Here is a 23,054-nt window from a genome sequence, read left to right on the forward strand (position 1 = left end):
AGAAACATTGCGATTACATGTGCATTTATAAAGTACGCTATGTTACCAAAATTTTACTTGTTTTTAAATTAAAGTTAAACATTAAAAAATAGCTTATATTCATCTTGAAGGTAATTTAAGTCATTACTTAAAATGATAGCTTATTACATTATTAATTTCGAGAGAAAAACATCGAAATGTACTAGTGAAGTTTTATTAAAGCTATCCTCGTAAATACAACACAAATGTCAAACATCAATTACGTCTGTCAATTAATGGCAAGTTTGGTTTTTTTTTATTAACTGGTTTTACGGCTCTGGGTTCTAGCCTTTTTAAGCTCGGTATTGTGATTTTTGTCCGCTGGTTTTAGAGTTTTGTACCCGAAGGGCACCAACGGGACCCTATTACTAAGACTCCGCTGTCCGTCTGTCTGTCAGCGGGCTGTATCTCGTGAAGCGTAATAGGAAGAGAGTTGAAATTTTCACAAAATGTGTATTTCTTGCAGCTATAACAACAAATAATATTAAATTTCAAAGTTTCAAAACTGTTGTTTCTTGTACGATGGTACGAAACTACCTGAACAAAAAGATATCGAATGCCCTGTAGCTTTCGATAAGTAAACATCAAAAATTATCGGACGTTCGACAAATATTATTCGGTTAGGTTGTTGTGAATAGCGTTTGATAGTCGTAATCGAACGATATCTACGTCTGTTCGATTCGGTTTCGGTTTCGACAATTTCACTGTCGATTCGGTTATTCTGAATTGAAAATACATTTTATCGAACGACAACTTGTCGAATCGATCGACAATTATGTTATCGAAGGGTTCTGAATCGGCCTGCAGCAGGGCGATTCAGAACACTTCGATAACATAACGAATCGATTCGATTCGGTATCGATCTCGAATCGAACAAATTTTATCGTGCAATTCAGAACGTTCGACAAAAGGATTCGATTCGATTTCGATTACGATACCGTTTTCGATAAGAAACATTGCGATTACATGTGCATTTATAAAATATGTTTTGTTACCAAAATTTTACTTGTTTTTAAATTCAAGTTAAACATAAAAAAATAACTTTTATTCATCTTGAAGGTAATTTAAGTCATTACTTAAAATGATAGCTTATTAAATTATTGATTTCGAGAGAAAAACATCGAAATGTACTTGTGAAGTTTTATTAAAGCTATCCTCGTAAATACACACAAATGTCAAACATCAATTACGTCTGTCAATCAATGGCAAGTTTGGTTTTTTTTTTTATTAACTGGTTTTACGGCTCTGGGTTCTAGCTTTTTTAAGCTCGGTGTTGTGATTTTTGTCCGCTGGTTTTAGGGTTTTGTACCCGAAGGGCACCAACGGGACCCTATTACTAAGACTCCGCTGTCCGTCTGTCTGTCAGCGGGCTGTATCTCGTGTAGCGTAATAGGTAGAGAGTTGAAATTTTCACAAAATGTGTATTTCTTGCCGCTATAACAACAAATAATATTAAATTACAGTCTCAAAACTGTTGTTTCTTGTACGATGGTACGAAACTAGGTGAACAAAAAGATATCGAATGCCCTATAGCTTTCGATAAGTAAACATCAAAAATTATCGGACGTTCGACAAATATTATTCGGTTAGGTTGTTGTGAATAGCGTTTGATAGTCGTAATCGAACGATATCTACGTCTGTTCGATTCGGTTTCGGATTCGACAATTTCACTGTCGATTCGGTTATTCTGAATTGAAAATACAATTTATCGAACGACAACTTGCCGAATCGATCGACAATTATGTTATCGAAGGGTTCTGAATCGGCCTGCAGGTCTTGTAAGGTTAGGTACCTATTTTTCACGAGCTGTGTTATAAAAGTTCGTAGGATCATTTGTAATCAAGTTCTACCTACTTTTATAGGAAAGTAGAGCCGTAAATTATATCTCTTGAGGTTTTGCGGTAGCGTTCCTGCATTATTTTCTCACGCTGATTAAATCTAAAATTGGCAAATAAAATGAAATGCAAAATAAGTGATAAAACCCCCTGCATTCCAAACAACCGGTATTTTGTTGTTGATCGTAATTTTGGCACGAGAGCCCGTAGGACATTTTGAGAAGGTTGCTAATGAAAGCCGAAAGGTTTGAAGGTGTTTTATCAATTTGCACAACTTCAATTAGCGTACTTACAACAGTGAATGGCCAACTACACAAAAAACAAAGAACTTACAAGTGTAAATTAAAAATTTATAACACCCCTCACAAGTGAAGGTTACAGTAACTAGAAAAGAGCTGATAACTTTCAAACGGCTGAACTGATTTTCTTGAATTATAGTTTGAACACTTTCGATCAAGTCACCTTTCAAACAAAAAAAAAATTAAAATCGGTTCATTAGTTTAGGAGCTACGATGCCACAGACAGATACACAGATACACACGTCAAACTTATAACACCCCTCTTTTTGAGTCGGGGGTTAAAAAGCTGAAACTTATTCATATTTTTAGATGATTCCTAGTGTACCTATTTAAACAGAAATTGAAGGAATTTCTATCGCTCGGGAGCATATTGTAATTGGTTGAACCTTGTTTCTCACGCTTCTTGTTCAGGCTGTTTGCTGGGTCGCTATCAAACACCTCCTCAATTTGACCAACGGGCTCGTGGCGAATATTTTGTTGTTAATCATTGTAATTTTATGACATTTCGAGAAACGAGGAAACGACTAATTTATGGGGCCGTTGACGTCGCTCGTGTGTGTGAAAATATTGATTACGTTAGAATTAGCATAATTTATGTAAAATGCAATTTTATGAGCTAAACAAGCTTATAAAATGATAGCTAAGTATACGAGAGGTGACTATCTTTCGTGAATTAACACGTAACTATCAACCTACCTACCAAGTATCAAGTAATGTATGTTTAATGTATTAGAATTCGTTGACGTGGTGTCAGGCACCTCAGGTGTCGGCAATGAAGTTGAGGTATTTTAATGTGTATGTAATTAAGTATGTGTAATTTTAATTAGTGCCTAATAAAGGTAGTCACTTACCGACTTGGTCAATTTTTAGTTTAGCTCTACGAATAATTGGTATTCATAGGTGTAGCTCGATTTCGGACAGTACAAAGTTTACGACTTCAAGACCTATAGGATTGGATTATTTTAATATGGGATACATAAGAATCTAGCTAGGTAAATAGATTGGTGGCTTTTACTCCCTTTTTAATTAAATTGATCTGATCAATATAAGGCAGACAATTATTCTGCATTTTAGAACTGCGATAATTAATTTCTTCTCAGACGTTCCGGTGATGTTCCCAAAAACTTTCGAAAAAAAATCTTCGTTAATTAGGTGGTGGAAATGTTGGTATCTAAATGCTAAATATTTACTTAGATGTTTACTTAAATACCCCTAATTAATTGAGTGAAATATTAAACTTCCCTGTTCTAATGTGAAGGTAACACAGCATCATAACACAAGTCTCAGACGCGGACGCGCGTTTAATCGTTATTTTTCCGTTCATAATATAGCTATCAGAGGAGTGGAATATTTATAATTATTATTAAGATTAATTATCTCCTTGTTTATACACACGAAACATTTCTAATAGGCTACGTAATAAGGGCAATGTCAACGGATTTGTGGAATTTAATGGATTTTCTACTTAGGCAGAGATTAGTTAAGTATTGTTGTGAAATTACTTGTGTAGACAAATAATAAAATAAAACTATTTAAATACTTATAGGTCCCTCGATTTTATTTATTGTTTTTTATTCAGATACAAGTTAACCCTTGACTGCAATCTCACCTGATGGTAAGTGATGATGCAGTCTTAGATGGAAGCGGGCTAACCTGGAAGGGGTATGCCAGTTTTTATTTATTAAACCCTTAGGTATACCATAGGTACTCCTTTGGTTTCTATACGTTATCGTATATTTATTTAGATCTTAGAATATTTATAATACTAGAGTGAGCAAAATATGGGAGTTGCAGGGTTCGATTCCCGGGCATGCACCAGAAACTGTTCAGAGTTATGTGCGTTTTAAGGAAATACATAGGTACCTTCATACCTACTTACTGTATGCCTGCGAGATCTAAAAGTTAATAATTACTATTGCCTAAATCCTTCTCATTGTGAGAAGAGACCCGTATACTCATAGTGGGCTGGCAATGGGGTTGAGATGATGATGATGAGTGGACGCGACAGGTTGAGATGGCAATCGGGGTGACATAGCCCCCGCGCTAAGCTGATGCGGGCGAGCACGGGTGTGCGGTGCGTCCAACCGCCTCATACCCCGATTGCCATCTCGACCTGTCGCGAACCATAACTACCTAGGTAGAGAAACGGAAATAAAACATTTTTTAATATCAGACTGACACAAATTCTTCTGATTCAAATGCCTACCTAATGTTTAAATGTTAGTCATTTCAAGAATTCGGAAATCCTTAATACGCAGAATCCGTGATTATCAGAAAAACTGCAGGTATTATGTAAATATTTTGCATAACTTTAAACATTGGTAAGGAGGTAATTGATTAAATTCATAGTTTTCCTTATTTTTAGAGTTAGTCCGTACCTCACACAGACAGACACACTTTCGCAATTATAATATTAGTATGGACTAGAGTAAGCAGTGTTTTTACGCCTGTATAATTCCGATAACGCCACAGACAGCATATAATATTATATAAGACTAGTGAACCGTCCCGGCTTCGCAGGTGTAGCTTATTACAATTTTCGTAGCGATAACTTTTTGAAAAAAAAAAAAGAATATAAGTAGCCCGTGTCACTCGAGAATAATGTAACTTTCTACTGGTGAAAGAATTTTCAAAATCGGTTCAGTAGTTCCAGAGATTACTTCCTATAAACAAACTTACAAACTTTACCTCTAATTAATAATAAATTATTAATACCTAGCTGACCCGACAGACTTCGTCCTGTCAAAAAGATTTGTAATGTACTTTGAACTTTATACCATAGCAATAAAGCTCAAATTGACTACGTTTTAGTTAGAAATCATTTGTATGGAAAAAAGAAAAGGGCTGTTTTTAGGGTTTTTCCAGCAATAATTCTAATTTTTCTCGCCGTAAAAACCATCCTTGAACTTCAACGAACATTTTAAAAAAAGATTTGGCCAAATTGGTCCAGGCGTTGTTGAGTTATGCGCTTACCAACACATTTTGCGATTCATTTTTATATTATAGATATAACTGATCAACATAAAAAGCAACGATATAATCTGTTACGTGATAGTAATACCTACCTTTTATGTGTAACGTTTACGGTACGTCCTATCATCAAAAGATAGCTAGGTAGGTAGGTACGTATCATTAGATTAAGTATCTTTATACCATCGCGTGATTTTTAATTCGTATCAAGTGTTAGGGATTTCGTTGTGTAGGTATGTCTATGTCCACGATGCGATTGGCACTGATAACGACGATTTGTTATCATTATCATTATCGATATAAATGATCATAAAACTGTTTATTATTGTTGTATGCTACGTACCCGGAAGTTCCTATGCCCTACGCTTAAAGTGAAGTAAACGATATGTACCTACTTACCTAGTAGTAGTAGCTAGGTACCTACTCAATGATTAGCGGGGCAAACTATAGTCATACGATATTGTTTTTAACCCCCGACCCAAAAAGAGGGGTGTTATAAGTTTGACGTGTGTATCTGTGTATCTGTGTGTCTGTGTATCTGTGTATCTGTGTATCTGTCTGTGGCATCGTAGCGCCTAAACGAATGAACCGATTTTAATTAACTTTTTTTTGTTTGAAAGATGGCTTGATCGAGAGTGTTCTTAGCTATAATCCAAAAAAATAGGTTCAGCCGTTTAAAAGTTATCAGCTATTTTCTAGTTTTCTTGTAGAAAAGAAGGTTAGATAACCCTTAGGTTCATAATATTCAAGTGTCAATAGACAAATGTCAAGCTGTCAAGATGAACGTTGCCTAGATATACATAATTATTTATTTGAAAATGATTTGTCGGGGGTGTTGAAAATTTTTAATTTACACTTGTTTACCATTCGTTATTGCAAAGTGGCCACTCGGCTATTCGGGCGAGTTTCTTTCGGTCGAGATGTCACCCAAGTCAATTGGTTACCCACGTTGGTTGGTTGTACCAACTGGATGTTGGTAAAGATTTTCTAATGAAATATTTATGGGATATATCATGGACTTACATATCCTTCATGAAAATCTGAGCACCTAAGCGGTATTTAAAAGTAATAGTGTTAAATTTTAATCCTCGTTCCATTTAGGTAATCTATAACCAATTTTTACCTAGCTAGATTTTTAGATACCTAGCTATATTAGTCAACTATTGTACCTACTATCTAATTCGTATGATCTACACTCTCCGTTCTCCTTTGTAATGAATAGTTAGTTAATACAATGGCTTTTTAGTTTTAGTGTTATAATCGTTCTACACGTTGTACAAGCCCCGACACGTGCCACCCAGCAAAGGCGATAACGATTTCGTATGATAAACCAACACCAAGGTCCCACGGCCATCTGGTACAGTGGTCGAATTTCCTGTCTGACGCGTGCCGACAACGCTTGTCCACGCTAGTTCTATCCTGTGCTTCGTAATTTTTTTAAACATGGCCAATATTTTGCTTTCCCTCATTTCTTTTCCTTGTAAAAAAAACCTCTTTAGCCCTCCAACTATTAGTACCTAAGCATTTTGAGCTGGGAGAACAAGTAAATACGAGTAGGTATGAGAATAGCCAACGGTGGACTTTTGAAGTGTTTGAATCTACAACCCCGCCTACGATTTTTGAATGCCTGAATAGTGAATTATCATTGGTAGGGCCGTTGGCCTTGATCAGGGTAGTGGGAAGTGGCTGGATGAAGAAGACCATGTACGCTGACGCGCTCTGTAAGGCCTATTGTCCGATATACGCAAACAGACTAATGAGTAATTTAAATTACCAACACATTAGGTAAGTATATACTACCTAAGCATTTATCTACTCTATAATATTTCACAATCTTTAACCAGGAGACCTCAAGTGATGGCCGTTAGTTACCCACTGAAAGTTCCTAATGTAAGATTTTTAGCAACTAGGTAGACACAAATGGCACCCGCACAAGGATATTATGTTCTGTCCTATACTATTATGTGTTCTGAGGTTCTGTGAAAGTCCTTGCAAGAGATCTATATCCATTATCCAGCTATCGACACACACAGCTATCAGATGAAACAGTAAAGACAACGACGAATCATAGGATGATAGAGCTTCAAGCTTCAAATGGTAATTTCTAACTTTTGTTTATCATCTGACAAAAGACCGAAATCCACTCTTATGTAACATTTACCAACCAAATACAAACAAACAAAGCGTTTCAACATAAAAAAATTGTAAAGACGGGACCCTAATCTCTAAATTCTGTCCAGTACCTACTTAAGTAAGCACGCGTGCAGCAGCAAAGTCGATAATGATTTCGATAAACATTTTATTAAGTACTTTAGGTAAGCGAACATTTTTCGGAGAAAGTGTATGATTTAACTCGGACGTAGGACGCGAGACGATTGACTCTGACATTTTCTCACACTGCGTCCCACGCTGCCTCCCACTCAGACACACTAATATGTCCAGATTCCAGGCCATATCAGCTTACCATTAGTTTGCCCCAAAAATATTAACATATGAATGTTTGACAGGTCGTCGTATGTGACGAATCTTATAACTTATTTTGTAATAAGTACATAATATTTCCGTTCACACAGTACAAAATCGTATACAGACAGATTTCAAGATTTATTAAAATATTTATCAAACTAACTATCCATGTCGTATAATTTTTTGAAGAGGAACACCTCATCAAAAATTATAGCACAATACAAATGCAGCCCGATACATAAACAGAAACAGAGTTTCAAGATGTTTCGTCAGTGCAAACTCATCGGTTACTACAGCAGCAAACAAATTCAAATCAAAGAACACTTCCATACACATAACCCCGAAAAGTTAAAGGTGTTAATCCATATCTGAAATTCACAACAACAATAACAACAATAGTAGTAGTAAAGAAGAAGTTAAAAACAAAGAGTGGAATGGTTGTGATTTATTCCAGAAACTATCACAATACTTTCCGGAATAATCAATTACTTACCTACCTACTCTATATCACAGACATAAAAGATAAGAAATCCCCGATGCTAAATTAATGAACGCTAATTATGCTAAAAAATACTAATTTCAGCATAATTGCAAACTTAAGTCCAAAGTCTTTTCTGTCTTTGGACTTTGCGATCTGAATTCTGCTAAATCATCAATGAATTATGACGACATACGAACGTAACCAATTATGTTGCAATAAAAAAGAATACGTGTTATGAAGACCTATAACGCGAACTATTAAATAAATTTTATTTTGCGGAACGTTTTTAATTACTCAAAACAATCTACGCAGATTAAATACCAAAAGTCCGGTTTGCCTTAGATATAGTTTTTAAATCCATTAAATCGACACTCCAATTAGCGAACAAAAGTTCAAAGTATTGTCTGAGTCATCAATAACAGTCATCTTAACATTCAAAACCCGTAAACACAACGATTTATGTGTTTCGACGATGCGTTTCCCCGGGCTATTCCGTGGCTATTCCCCATAAAACGTTGGAGATACCGTCTTACAACTTTCAAACTTTTTTATTAGTCATTGCCTCATTGAAATCCCATCTGAAACTGAATCCCCCGTCTAGTTGGCGGCTGCTTGCTACTAGCTAGTAGCTACTATCAAAAAATATTCAATTGAAACCTAACTACTAGCTTAGCTACTATGGAAAAATATTCAATTGAAAGGTGTGTTCAAATTGATTTTATTTGTGTGGATTGAACTCTAAAATTGTAGAGCATAAAACCATATGTAGGTAGAGGTACCTACCTACATGATAAAGCATTATATTTCAATGATAATAATTTATGCAACACGAATGCAAATTACAAGCAAGTGAATTAGCAAAAACGCCTTGGGATTATGAGGTCAGAAAGTAATCCCGAGAAATGCTACCGCGGCACGCCGCGCCGTACACACGCGCAATCAACATTAATAACAAAACAAAACCTCATTGCAAAACACATTTTTAATTCCACCGACCGACAGCTCTCCGGATCCATTAGTGGATGTTACTGGACCGTAATGCGCCATCAGTAATTCTATCTGTCAATAATTATTACTACGCATAGTCCATGATTGATGAACGCCAACAGTAGCTGTTTATAATTGACGCCACCATTGTGCGGCGCCCGGCGCTTGATTGATCGCCCCGCGCCACCAATACCGTATTACGACATACCCATACGAGTATAAATCGCGTAATTAAATGCAGGTTTAATTAGACACGTAACTTATGCAATAGAAGCCCTGGGATAGCGGATTAATCGAGAATACGCAGACCGTGTCTAATCGAGATAAACGACTGCGCTACATGTTATGGAATTAATTTTTAATTTGTTGCGGATACAATATCTTAAATGCATTAATCGAGTCCAGTCGAAAAATTAAATATGACTAACCACTAATTTATACATCCATGCCACTAACCATATTAACAGGAAATGTCACTTTCATATTGCTCAAATACGAGCAACAGACGACCAATAAACGTAGACGTGTGAGAACATACAACAATCATTTGAAATAGATCTGGGAGTCAAAAGCGCTAATGTTCTGTGTGACACATCAACCCGTGATATCGAACTAGGAAGCGAGCGCTCAGCGCAATGAGCATTACAGTCCATCCACGGCAGCAATAGCCGTGGGCCGGAGGTGCGGCGTGCGGCGGCGCGGCGTCGCGGCGTGCGCCCGCGCCGCGCCGGCGATTGTTTACAGCGCGCACGCGCGGCGCGGCGCGTGTCCCCCCGCGCCCCGGCGGCAGCTGCTCCGCACAGGTGGCGCGTGTGGGAACTCGACGGCTCTGCGCGTTCCCACGATCGCGCGCCCTCCACTCCCTATATAAGCCCCCGCCGAACCGCCGTACCGCATTCCGCGTTCGACGCTCAGCGCTAACGCACTCACTCATCCACACACACACAATGTCTACCATGTCTTACGATATCGCGTATCCGCTCGCGGACGACGGCCCGCAGCCAGTCTCGCGCACTTATCAATATCGCAAAGTGATGAAGCCGATGCTCGAGCGCAAAAGGCGCGCTCGCATCAACCGCTGCCTCGACGAGCTCAAGGAGCTGATGGTCAGCGCTCTTCAGTCGGAAGGAGAGAACGTCGCAAAGTTGGAGAAAGCTGATATTTTGGAATTGACCGTTCGCCATCTTCACAAACTTCGCCGCCAACGTCGGCTGTCGCTGAACCCTACCGTGGACGCCGACCGCTTCAGAGCCGGATTCACTCACGCCGCCAACGAAGTCTCCCGCTGCCTGGCTTCCATCCCCGGAGTGGATGTGAGGCTGGGCACGCAGCTGATGACGCACCTCGGACACCGCTTGAACGACATCCAGCGCGCAGCGGCCGGCAGCGACACCCCGCCCGCCAGCCCGCCCAGCCCCGCGCTCTCCACCGTGTCCTCCTCGTCCGGCTACGTGACTCCCTCGCCGCCCGCCTCGCCGGTCCCAGTGCACACCGCCGTTCCCCTGGACTGTACCACCAACAGCTTCCCCAAGGCGTCCGCAGTGTGGCGGCCGTGGTAGACGCGACGCTCGGAGCGGCGGACCCGGCTCCACGGTCACATCTGTTCCAACACCGCTCGGAGCCGCTCGCCCCCCAAAGTGTCCGCCTCGTCCATAAGTTTAGTGCACCTACGTGTTATCAAGAAAACTTTAGATCTCACAACTAATTAGTGTAGGTTTAAAAAATCTAGATCGTAAGTTAAACCGAAAGCTTTAAACAAAATAGTTCATAAGTATATTTGTGATATTAAAGAATAATTATTGTATGTAGAGAGATGTATCGAGCCTTGCCGATTTAGAGTGGGTTCAAATTGTTATTTATTATCGTTGAAAAGATTTCACATTACTGTGAACCATTACGCAAAAGAATAATTTAATAAAAAAATATTATTATGAAACTTATTTCAGCATTTTATTCCCAAAAACCTGAAATCAACCTTTTTTCTAATTAATAAAATCATTCATTTCTAATACAATTTCAAACTTCAGGTCTTTCCATGAAGTAGATATAAATAATAATAGAAAAGAAAAAATGAATAGGAAAAATTTATACACATAATTAATATGTAACCTTTACCTACTGAAAATAAGCTAAATAAATTAAAAATAAACAAAATAAAGTTATTCAGTTTAGCTACCACAATGTAGCACGACTAAGCGGATGCTAACGTGGCAGACAATACGATAGATGCAAAACAAAACAGAATAGAAGTAGGTAGTGATAAATATTAAAGAGGTTAAGGGCGCGGACCTCTGACACTGCGGTGCGCGTGCGCGGTAACTTTCCTGTTTACCGTCCGCAAACTACGAGACATACTCGTTTCTATACCGAATACAGTAAGCCACGATATAATGTAACTGCTATTATTTGTGCCATGATAGCCAATTTAAATAAGAATGTTATGGTAAGGAATAGCGATAGAAATAGAAATACATAAATGTTATGGTAAGGATTAGTGAATATCTGAGTAGGTACTATTGACATACCCAATCAGATATTCAGTCAATAGGTTAAATCAAATCATGCAGAGAAAGACAATAATAGGCATTACTAAAAATATAGAAAAGGTTTAAAAGTGTCACTTAATAAATAAATAATACAAATTTTAGAAATAAATTGCCTAATAGATAAGAATGCAGATACTAAGTATTTTTATAGAAAATTTTTAAAATACAATTAAACAAGTTCAAAAAAATCTGATCCAAAATGTTTTACAAAAATTAAAAAAATTTGATTCGTATTGAAAATTTGTAGAGTGATCTATTAGACAAGATTAATTCATTGATAGAGAAACTGCATGGCCACAGAAAATTAATGTTGATAATACAAATTAGTTTTCTGAGAAAACTCCGTATGTTGATAATGGCGGTATTACATTAATTAAGTATGGGTAGGTACGGTTTGATAATAATTCACACAATTTGGCAAACAATCATGTTATGTATAATAGGATACCAATTAACATTTCCAAATGTTTCGCGCAATATTCTAATAACATACTCAGAATTGGGTAGACGATTAATTAGTCGATGGCCGACTAAATTAATCGACCTCCTAGTCTTTACTTGATAAAAATATGAAATATTGTGTGTATGTAATACATAATGTTACTATAAGATTGGATGTAAGGATTAATTTCCGGAACTAATGACCTAAATCTGAAAATTCCTTAACTGATACAAAATTACGTTATCCCCGTGATGGGATCATTTATGGGCAACTATTTTTATCACGAGGATGAAGTGGCGGGTAAAATCAAGTTAATTATAAAAGGAAAAAATTACTGATTGAGATAATCAACGTAGATACCTATTTACAGCTCGAATCGGTGAGTCTAGAAAAAAGATTTTGAGTGGTTGTTTATTGTGGTAGGTCACAACTTGAGAAATACCTGTGCTGATGAAGTGCTAAATATAAGATTTATTTTAGTTGTACTTTATTATCTACAAGTGTACACAAGGGTAGGTATTATTAGCACTACCATTCAGTTCCCACGTAAGCGAATATAATATTGTGCTTCAAAGTGCATCGCATGCTGCATGCATAATGTCCCCACAGGTTCTCCCTATAACGTAGATCACCACTAAGAAAGGATTATCAGCAAGTATGTAATTTTCTACATAACTAGCAATAACTAATAACTCCTGATCCATCTTAAATAAGCTTATTTCCTAAATTCAGTTAACCGGAGTCTGACGCTTAAAACTACATTAAAAGCAGAAAAGTCAAACATAATAAAGACTTTAAAATATAATCAAAATAGCGTTTTTTTCAGGTATGTAATATAAATAAAGTCTATAAGTACCTATGTAATAATACAGTGCCTAAGTAAGTAAAATCTCTCCCAGAGCCAAAGGCAGTGATAGAAATTAGAGATCTCTTACAGAGTAAAGTTTTTCCTTGTCCATCTTTTTCATTTTTATACAATATTTGATACAAAACAAGTAAATACAAGTAAATAATTGCCACTTAAAAACACATTAGATAGTTCATGTCCAGTAATATCCTACAGTAAATAAATAACTAAATATTTTAATTGTTTTTTTTTCAGGAAGGAGCGTGGCACAAGGCTGAAGTTTATGGAAATCCCTACAAGACACTATTATTATAATAATGTTCAATAGTGATTAGTAGACTAGTCCTACGTAGAACCAGAGATAAGAGTCAACACAACGACACCGACGGCATTTTCTTTGATTTTCACAAATTGATGATAATACATAAGTTCCTTCGTTATTTTACCCTAATTTTCATTTTTACGAAATTCCTACATTGCATTGAGAAAAACCAAACTACTTAATACACGCTTTAAACGAGACCTATCGCGCCATCTACAATACGCTTTTAAAAAAACGGAAGCTTTACAACTTTTATTCGTGTGTCGCCATCTAGCGAAAAGCTCCGGTACTAGATGACAAAGTTCCTAAACATCGATATGGACTCCATAGCTAGAAGCTTTTTAATTAAATACCCGAACCATCAAAACAGAAATTAACTAGAAAATTAGCTGAAATGAAAAACTTTTGAATGATCTATTGAAGCCTTCTTTGTGAATTTGGTTCAACTATATTTAAATTAATACCTGTAGTAAGTTAGAGAGTTAAAAGTTATGCCGTCAAAAACGATATTATGAACTAGAAGCTTCGAGATTTGCAATTTGCATGTAGGGTTTCTTACAGTAGCTTCTTTTTCTACTAAGAAATGGGTTTTCCTCAAAAATAGAAGGGACGGGTCAGCTATTTATTTTATTGTCTAACAGCAAGTAAATATAGTTATCTTGTGCTCAATAGGCACTAATGTAATGATGCAATAAGAAAGAGTCCTGCATAAGCGATGTTGTTGGCGCTATCAGCCGCCGCGGCCTGGGAGCGCAGATAAGATGATCCTGACCTCTAAAGATTACCGCTTCTGGTTTACTAAGCATTTTGTTGAGTTTACCTAATGATTTTAAATGAGTTATTGTATTGTGTTGGGTGATTGCGTAGGTCTGCCCGAATACAAATATTACTAATAATTACAAAAATTCTTAAATTTAGTTTTCCTTTTGCATGTTTCTGTTTTTGTTTATGTATGTGTGTGTACAATTACAGCAACACAAACAAACAAGAGTATCTACCTAGTACATAGGTATCTAATAGCTAGGTACCCAATAATGTCGAGTAAGTCCGTTTTAAGACAAGCCCTTTGGGCCAAAATAGCCATAATCCGTCTCTTATTCGGGAGGTTGGAGTTCCGATCCCGGGCACGCATCTCTAAACTTTTGGAGTCAGATATACTGTGGATATACTTAATACGCGTTTTAAGTAATGAAATATCATTGCTGTAACGGTGAAGAAAAACATCGTGAGGAAACCTGCATGCCTGGGAGTTCTCCATAATGTTCTCAAAGGTGTGAGAAGTCTGCCAATCCGCACTTGGACCCTTGGACAGCGTGACGGACTATAACCTAAGCCCTGCTTCTATTGCGAGAGGACACCTAGTGCTCAGTAGTGGGCCGCCGATGGGTTTATCATGATGGCGGGTTAACTGTCGAGGCTGCCAGGCTTAAGGTCGTGACAGTACCCGAATCCGGGTCAAGTGAAGTTCTTCTTGTGGCTTGGATATAAGTAAGTACTTATGTAGTTTAGTGTTGATTCATTTTATCACTTGAGCGTTCAAAAATAAAAATGCTTTTGGATGTTCATGGTTCCGTGATGTGTTGTTATTTCTTGATAATTCTTCCAAAACTTATCAAAACATTTAAAGTTGAACTCTGTTTCAATAATGCATTTCAATCCATACCTTCCTGCTTACTGACATTATCAATGCGAAAGCTGTCTATGTCTGTCTATATTTTCACGGCTCATCCGAATAACCAATTTTGACGAAATAATTGTTACAGAGATACCTTGCATCCCGTAGAAAGATAGTATTTACACCTATACTTTTGGTCTCAGAAAATCAAAAAATTTCCCACGGAATTTTTAAACAGCCTAAATCCATATCTACCTACTTAGATGAAACTCCGGCCAGCATCAACTTCGTACAGAGATAGTTCGATACTTTTTATCCCCGAAAAAGCAAAGGAAATTCCGGAATTTTTAAAAACCACGACAACTTGAAAAGGATCTCCGTGCTCTTATCATTGAACCATAACGACTCCACCAAGTTATTAAACTATAAATGGAACAGCAAGTAATCAACGTCTTATTATAACGAACATAATAAAACACGCTCCAGCGGAAAGTTTGCAAAGATAAAACACATAATAATATGACATACGGTATTAGTCAGCATGTAAATAAACTACATAAATAATATGTACTTACTTACCTACCCACGAGTCATCTACGAGTACTTCACTTGATCAAATAGTTTGTTTATGTGGAACTTGAACGAATTATGTGGAACAAAGACCTGTATTCTTTATATTTTTGGTTGCAAAATATTCGGGAAGCTACTAAGCGCCTAGCCTATTGTATGGCGACTTCTAGAAGTTCTAATCATAGAGGAACTGTTTGGAGGCATTCTTAATAGCCACTCTGCAGCCTGCAACGAAATCGCATCACCTGGTGGTAAGTGATGGCGCAGTCTAAGATGGAAACGGAACCTGGAAAGGTTAGGGCAGTTTTAATGTGGAGGGAAAAAAATAGAACAAAACAGTTCTGTAGGACTGAAGAATTAAACAAAAATTCTCGCGCGCGCTCGTGTTCACGATTTTTTGCTTATTAATTCTGAATTAAATTTTTATTGAGTAAGTAATTCTACTTTACGTAGGTAGGTAGGTATAAGAAATCCCGCTCGATTCGCTTTAAATATCTATTTAGTCGCTGATTTCTGTAACTTAGAATAAGGATCTTTTCTGTAATATTATAGCAAACAATTTCTAGGTCACTTTGCTTTCGCTTGTTTTACATTAGATAGGTGTATAATAAATTAATATTTTCTTTACAGACGCCTCACCCTCCAGGGCACAAATGGGGCTTCATTTAGTGATGCCTTTCTGGGTCTCCGACATCCGCTGATTAGAAGTAATACAAGAAGTAGACCTCCCATGTCATCAACAATTGAAGACGGAAAGCTGATTAGTAAAGATTAGAACGTTGGATTTGCCCAAACATTGTAGGTAACGATGTTTACTAATCGGTAATCAGTAATTTATGGCTTAATCGCACTGTCACACCTCACGTACTCTCGGTACACACCTGCAACCAACCTTTGGCAGCAAGACAGCGCGTGGACGATAAGGAAAACCACCCGCGATGGGCGTGACTCCAAATCACATTGATAAATAATTATTGATGATCTTAATCAGCTGTTTACTTTATAATTGACGTTATTGCTTTGGAAATGATCTTTTACGACAACAAGTTGTTAAAATTATATAATGATCATATTTTCATAAACAATTAGACTTGAGAATAATTATAATAGGTACCTACCTATATATGTACTTACATAATATAGGTAGTTTAAATCCGGTCCGGTCGCTTTCCCAAAAAATTGGTTGTCTGTAAAGTCGGTTTACTGACGATAGTTGAACGTGACAACAAAGGCCGATTGTGCTTCTTTGTCGCTCGTTCCGCGCTCTCGCTTGCACTTCAAGCCTTACATGGAACGCCTCAGAGCGAGGTAACGCCGCATGAGTCATGTTTTTTGGTGCGTGCAGCCGGCTCTATCGAATTATAAGACGTTGTCACGTCAAAAGACCAATGTAAGTAAAACAAAAAGGTTTTTTTCCGATGACCCGACCCAACCTATTGAAAACGATATGAACACCCAGTGACTATATTTTACAGTTCATACTAAAAACATTTGAACGGCTTCAAAACGGATAAAAAAATTACTTGTAGGTACCTACTATTCTACTCGACGAAATATAGTTGAAATATTCAACCTGAAAGTTCCAAAAAACACAGTTTTCATGAAACAGTTGAAGTCTTTCCGTGTTTCCATGATTTATTTGCCTAGATTTATTTTATTTGTTAGAAAGGTCGAAGGACAGAATTACAAAGCCTAATTTCGATGAAACTTTTCATAATGAGCGTTCATGAATGAACTTTTTATAAATATGTATTGAATATTCCTGTTGATTTAGTTTAGATAACGATATTTTTAAGCTAATGATATTTTCTGTACCTATATTTGCGTGTGCAATAAAAATAAAATACATAGTTAGTTATTCACAGGATAGATAGATAGATAGATGGAAACACTATATTGCACACAAAAACACATGTAAAGGATCACAACACAGAAAGAAGAAAAACAGAAAAAACAATTGTGTGCAAAGGCGGCCTTATTGCTTGGAGCAATAAGGATTCAATCCAATAGGGAAAATAAACAACAAAGTTCCGGATGAACTAAGGAGTGTGGTCGCCACGAGCACATTTTCTAGAACGTACCTACCTACCATGACGTCACTGCACTGTTATCACTCCATACTGTACTCACTCCTATCTATTAACGGATTCGTGCCCACCGTGTGACTCTTATCACTATCACGAGCGCAGCTTAAAAATATCGTTATCACTAACTTATGAGCATGTTTACAGGGGATGCAGTTTTTTAGTCTATGATCACTTTGACCCCCTGATCGTGGCGAATAATGCGATTTAAAATCCAATCAAAAATCTTTAATATTTTTTAAATACCTAATCAAAAATCGGTCGATAAAAGCCTTTTTTTTTTGTTGACGGGGGGGAAATCTTCACAAGATACCCGACCTCTTTGAGGAGAGATCGGGTTATGTGGGATTTCTACCCACTAAAAACCCCCTCGATGGCCATCCTCAGCGCATATTAAGAGGCTCCGGGAATCTTACGAACGTGCGCCGGTGCCTAGTCGGTCGGTAAAAGCCTAGTGGTTAAGACGTCGGCCTACTAGTCAGGAGGTCCGGGGTTCAAGCTCGCACCTTAAATTTTTGGAGTTAATAATTATTATGTGCGTTTATTTTTAACTAAAAGTTAACGGTAACGTTAAAAAACGGTCAAGAAAAACATCGTGAGGAACTCTGCATGCATGAAAGTTTTTCATAATTTTCTCAAAGGTGTGTGAAGTTTGTTAATCCGCATTAGGCCAGCGTGGAAAACTACGGCCAAAACCCTTTTCATTCTGATAGGAGACCCGTACTCAGTAATGAACCGGCGATGGTTTGAGAATGAGATGATGATAAAGATGATGAACTACGAGATAAACGGAATCTAGCTGAAGCGCCAGTAGCCACTATTCATACACAATTGTAACTAATGAATGGCCTTTAGGTAAATAACTATATGTACTTAATAGTTATAATTACTATGTATCTACATTATAGTAGGTAACCACATTGTAAAAAGTAGGTGTCTGCCTACAAATGACGTAGGCACTCACGTAGCATGGTATGGTAGGTATGGTAGGTAATCTTATTAAAAATACAAAATTCAAATCATTTATTCAAAATAGGTGTTTTAGGCGTTTTGAAAATAGGTAATATTTATACTTTTTAATAAGTAGTCAGTTATTGTTTTACGTATCTATACTTATATACTTTTTGGAGTAAGTAATTAGGTAGGTACCTACCTACTTACTTTATCATTGTACAAATTGTTGTGAAACGTGCGATTGGGCATTGACGCAAAATATACATAAACCACGTTTTTATTTTTATGTTTTTTGCATAGAAATAGTAGTTAGTTGTGACTGGTAAGTACTGATAGGTAGGCAGGAGTCTGCAGGAGTATGATAAATGATTCATACACACAATCGTTTTCGTTCAGTTTGAGAAAATAACACTCAAAACATTGGAAGACGTTTGGTGGTTCTATGTAACCCATACCTCACTTATGTTCTTAATTAATTACAGTACCAATCAATGCAATTGTTACGCAACTCTACATGATGATTGCAAAAATAATTACCCCCGTAATTACGTGTTATTATGTGCGTCACATACTTGTACACATGCGTGCAAACACGTAGACATATTTAAATTAGTCTGATTAATTTTGTACTGAACTAATTTTATCATTACTTATAGATTGGATAGATAGATAATTAACTGTTAATAGTATAAAATGAATATATTCCATGCATGCTGGTGATTTTTAGATTGATACCTCAGTCTGTTTTGAACGGATAATCTCGAGAAGTACCTATCTAGGTACTGAAGATTTTCATCAATTACCTACCTACCTAGTGTTCTTAAAGAAGATGACCTAATACCCACCCATGCGAAATCGGAGGACTCAACTAGTAATGAATTTATACTCATTTTAAATTAGACATTAAGTAGGTATTTCATTATGATATAAGTATTTATCTCATCTATTATAGCTATAAGTAGAAATTAAAAAGTAACAAATCGTTTTCATTATAGGTATACTAAGTGTGTAAAATATTGTTTTATCGTTCAAAATGAGATAGATCATTTAACTATTGATGAAATAAATTAACACTTTTAATCTCTACAATTTGCGCTTGAACAATTAAATAATGCGAAATAAAATCAACAGCAAGTGAGGGCAATGTATTTTTCTAATTAAGACTTAACTGCGTAATTAATTAAAGATGACTCGCAAAGAAAAAAAACAAACAATTAGTCATAATTAAAACTGGCGTCGATTACAGGCGGCCCTTTCCCCTGACTTGACGGAATTGACCCCAGCCAAGATTATTGTGAGAAAACAACTATGTTGAGTGTGACGCACCTCTTCAACTTTTAACATGCCCCTCTTTGACTTTTTTCAAAGACAAAGAGTTCCCCGTGCGAACCTATATCCATGCGAACGAAGTTGCGGTCATCATCTACCTGCATAGTATCTTTATCATAGTCCATATAGTAGGTACTTACTAATATTATTAATGTGAAAGTGTGTCTGTCTGTCTGCTAGCTTTTCACGGCCCATCCGTTTAACCGATACTGATGGGTAGGTAGGTATTGACTTTAGAGATTGCTTGTATCCTACGAGTAGAGCGGACATTGGACATGGGCTACTGCAGCTGTCCTGGCATAAGTCCTGGCATGACAAAGTCGCGGGCATATTGATTACTTAATTAATATTCATAGTAAAAAAGTATTCAACAGAAAATTTAGAGCTGTAGGTAGTTAGATAGGTAATATAATAATAATTTCCAGTAAATAGGTAATATAAAGTAGGTAAGTTGTAGTATTGATGTTATGAAATAAAAGCTTTTGAAGTTCAGTATAATTTTGAGATCTGTTTATAAAACTGTTTAATAATATTCAATATCATCTTTTTAAATATAAACAATCGTACGAAAAAACTTGTTTACCTAACGGTCCTATCAGTGGGTCAGATACTCGATTGTTTGACTCTGTTGCTGTGATGAATATTCGGGTTCTTTAAAGCAATGAAAAGTTAAGTAGATATAGGTACGCCTACCATCTTAAACTTATATGTGTACTAAATAATTATTATTTATCTATCTTTGAAGTGTACTCACTTCAAAGATAGATAAATAATAATTACTTAATACATACAAATACAAAGTATGAGTATGAGTAGTCCGTCTATTGAGTTTCTTGCTGGCTCTCCTCAGTAGAATCATAGTACAAACAGTAGAATCTGGCAGCTGCTTTCTAAGCTGGTCTTTTTACAAACAAAGGAAGATAAATTACCTACCTAGGTCTACATGGAAAGAAAATATTTTAATAAGTATTTTTTGTGGGCAAAAAGCCTACGGAACTCTATAAGTCCAGAACCAGCTGGCACTTGATCAATATATTTTTTAATTAAATAGCTATTTGTTATTAAACAGTGATTGTGGATATTGCAAACACCAGAATTCCGCAGATTACGGGACGAAAGGTGACATAACGACAACATCACATGTTACTTCGACACTTGATAGAAACAACTTTTATCTGCCATGACGTAATGTGCCAACAATCAAACATTACCTACGCAAATGCTACTCAGTAATTAATTCTAAGGGGAAATATGTTGTGCCAAATGCTTCTTTCCACTCACATGCAAACTCTGGAATCAACTTCCATTGTCGGTCTTCCCACTAGATATAACAACATGGGGTTATTCAATGGGAGGACCAACAATGCCTGCAACGCATTGGGGCAGTTCCTCTGGTGCTGCAAATGTTCTTGAGCGGCGGTATAATCACTTAACATCAGGTGACCCACCTGCTCGTTTGCTCGCAATTTTTATTAAAAAAAAAAAAAAAACAAGAAATAGATCTTGTGCAACTTTGAAACTACAAATTTAAATAAGAACTACTTAAATAAAATATTTTGATGAATAAGTGTAGAAAGGTAGGTGTATATAACATTAATTAATAGGTAGGATTCATGAGTAGATAGATACGGTAAAACTTGAAGAAGAATTATAATAAACTAGGGAATGCTCGCGGTTTCGCCCGCGTGGATTTCGGTTTTTTTGTAAATCCCGTAGGAACTCTTTGATTTTCCGGGATAAAAAGTAGCCTGTCTTTCCCCGGGATGTATCCTAAGTCTGTACCAAATTTCATTAAAATCGGTTCAGTGGTTGGGCCGTGACAGACAGACAGACACACTTTCACATTTATTTTATTAGTATGGATTCATACTGCTACCGAGAATCGGTTTGGGATTTTTCGCACTCGCTTGGTAGGTGACCCCTAAACTTCATTATCATGTTTAAAATTAGATAAGTAGGTACGACAGAATTACCTACTGCTAATTCTGTTGTCAATGGTTTGATTGACTATTCATATTAGGAGGATCTATTTTAGTTTTATATAATAACATAGATAAATAACTTTTTCTATTTTTACAAGTTGATAAACAGGTCAATGATCAGCCTTGTAAAAATAGTATGTCTAATAGATTGGTTTCTACCAATCCGCACTTGACAAGCGTGGTAGATTAATCATTGCCATAATGCTCATTCCGAGAGGAGACCCGTGCTCAGTAGTGAGCTGGCGATGGCTTGATGATGATGGTGCCTACTACTTATCCACTTACCTACGTCCTATCCAGAATTTTTCGAGTTGCAAAGAAAACTTTTGACATTTCTAGTCGTCCAACGAATCAGTCTTGTTTAGGGATGTTTTAACCCCCAACCCAAAAAGAGGGGTGTTATAAGTTTGACGTGTGTATCTGTCTGTGGCATCGAAGCTCCTAAACTAATGAACCGATTTTAATTTAGTTTTTTTTTGTTTGAAAGGTGCCTTGATTGAGAGTGTTCTTAGCTATAATACAAGAAAATTGGTTCAGTCGTCTGAAAGTTATTTAATTTTAAGAGAGTTTTGTGTCGGGGATTAGTTAACAATAGAACTAACTAGGGACTTTTGAGATATTTTTGGATCAGTCCACCCCCTAATCCGTAGAGCAAAGAAACCTTGAAGCAGCCTTCTTTTATAACCGACAGAAATGGTACCTACTACCTAGGATCCTACCCTACTTGATTCCACATTATAAAGAAACAAGAAATCGTTAAAAATTGCGAAATAATGTTATCGTGAGGTCGTCACGAAGTTGGCTGCAACGCACTTTGTTTGCCATGGAATCTTCCCGCGGCGATAACCTCTTATCAATAATAGCACGAGACGCGCCGCTATTTATATCTGAGAATTCTGAGGTGATAAGTAGTTATTTTATTATTGACACAGGCTATCTTGGGATGTCAGAACACGTGCGTCTCCTTATCTGACTCGACTGGAATTCTCCATTCAAACCTTAATAATTATTGCCTTCAATGTTGTTTATAGGCACATAATAATATGGCCACGTGTAATGCATCGTGTATTGGAATAACAGAGGTTATTAGTTTAGGACTAAACTCATTAGTGATTCTTACTTATGTAGTCAAGTAATTAAATAGGTAAAGAGAAAAATTAGCGTTTTAAAATTTTAAATAGCAACAGTTTCTAACTTAACTCGAAATAGAATCTATTGTGATGATGCAACCTTAAAGCGGAGCTTAGCGAGGGGAAAGGGTGGTCATAGCAAATTAATTTATATTAAAAATAAATAAAACGACATAG

At 36.8% G+C, this 23,054-nt stretch overlaps 1 protein-coding gene across 1 annotated transcript; it reads left to right on the forward strand.

The window, feature by feature from the left end:
- The first annotated feature begins 9,829 nt into the window (after window positions 1-9,829).
- Window positions 9,830-10,996, forward strand: LOC123873695 (enhancer of split mbeta protein-like). Its single transcript, XM_045918677.1, has one exon. It carries the CDS (start codon window positions 10,004-10,006, stop codon window positions 10,613-10,615), a length of 612 nt encoding a protein of 203 aa, XP_045774633.1. The 5' UTR covers window positions 9,830-10,003; the 3' UTR covers window positions 10,616-10,996.
- The last annotated feature ends 12,058 nt before the right edge of the window (window positions 10,997-23,054 follow it).

Source organism: Maniola jurtina, chromosome 17 (assembly GCF_905333055.1).
Source record: "Maniola jurtina chromosome 17, ilManJurt1.1, whole genome shotgun sequence".
Classification (NCBI taxonomy): domain Eukaryota; kingdom Metazoa; phylum Arthropoda; class Insecta; order Lepidoptera; family Nymphalidae; genus Maniola; species Maniola jurtina.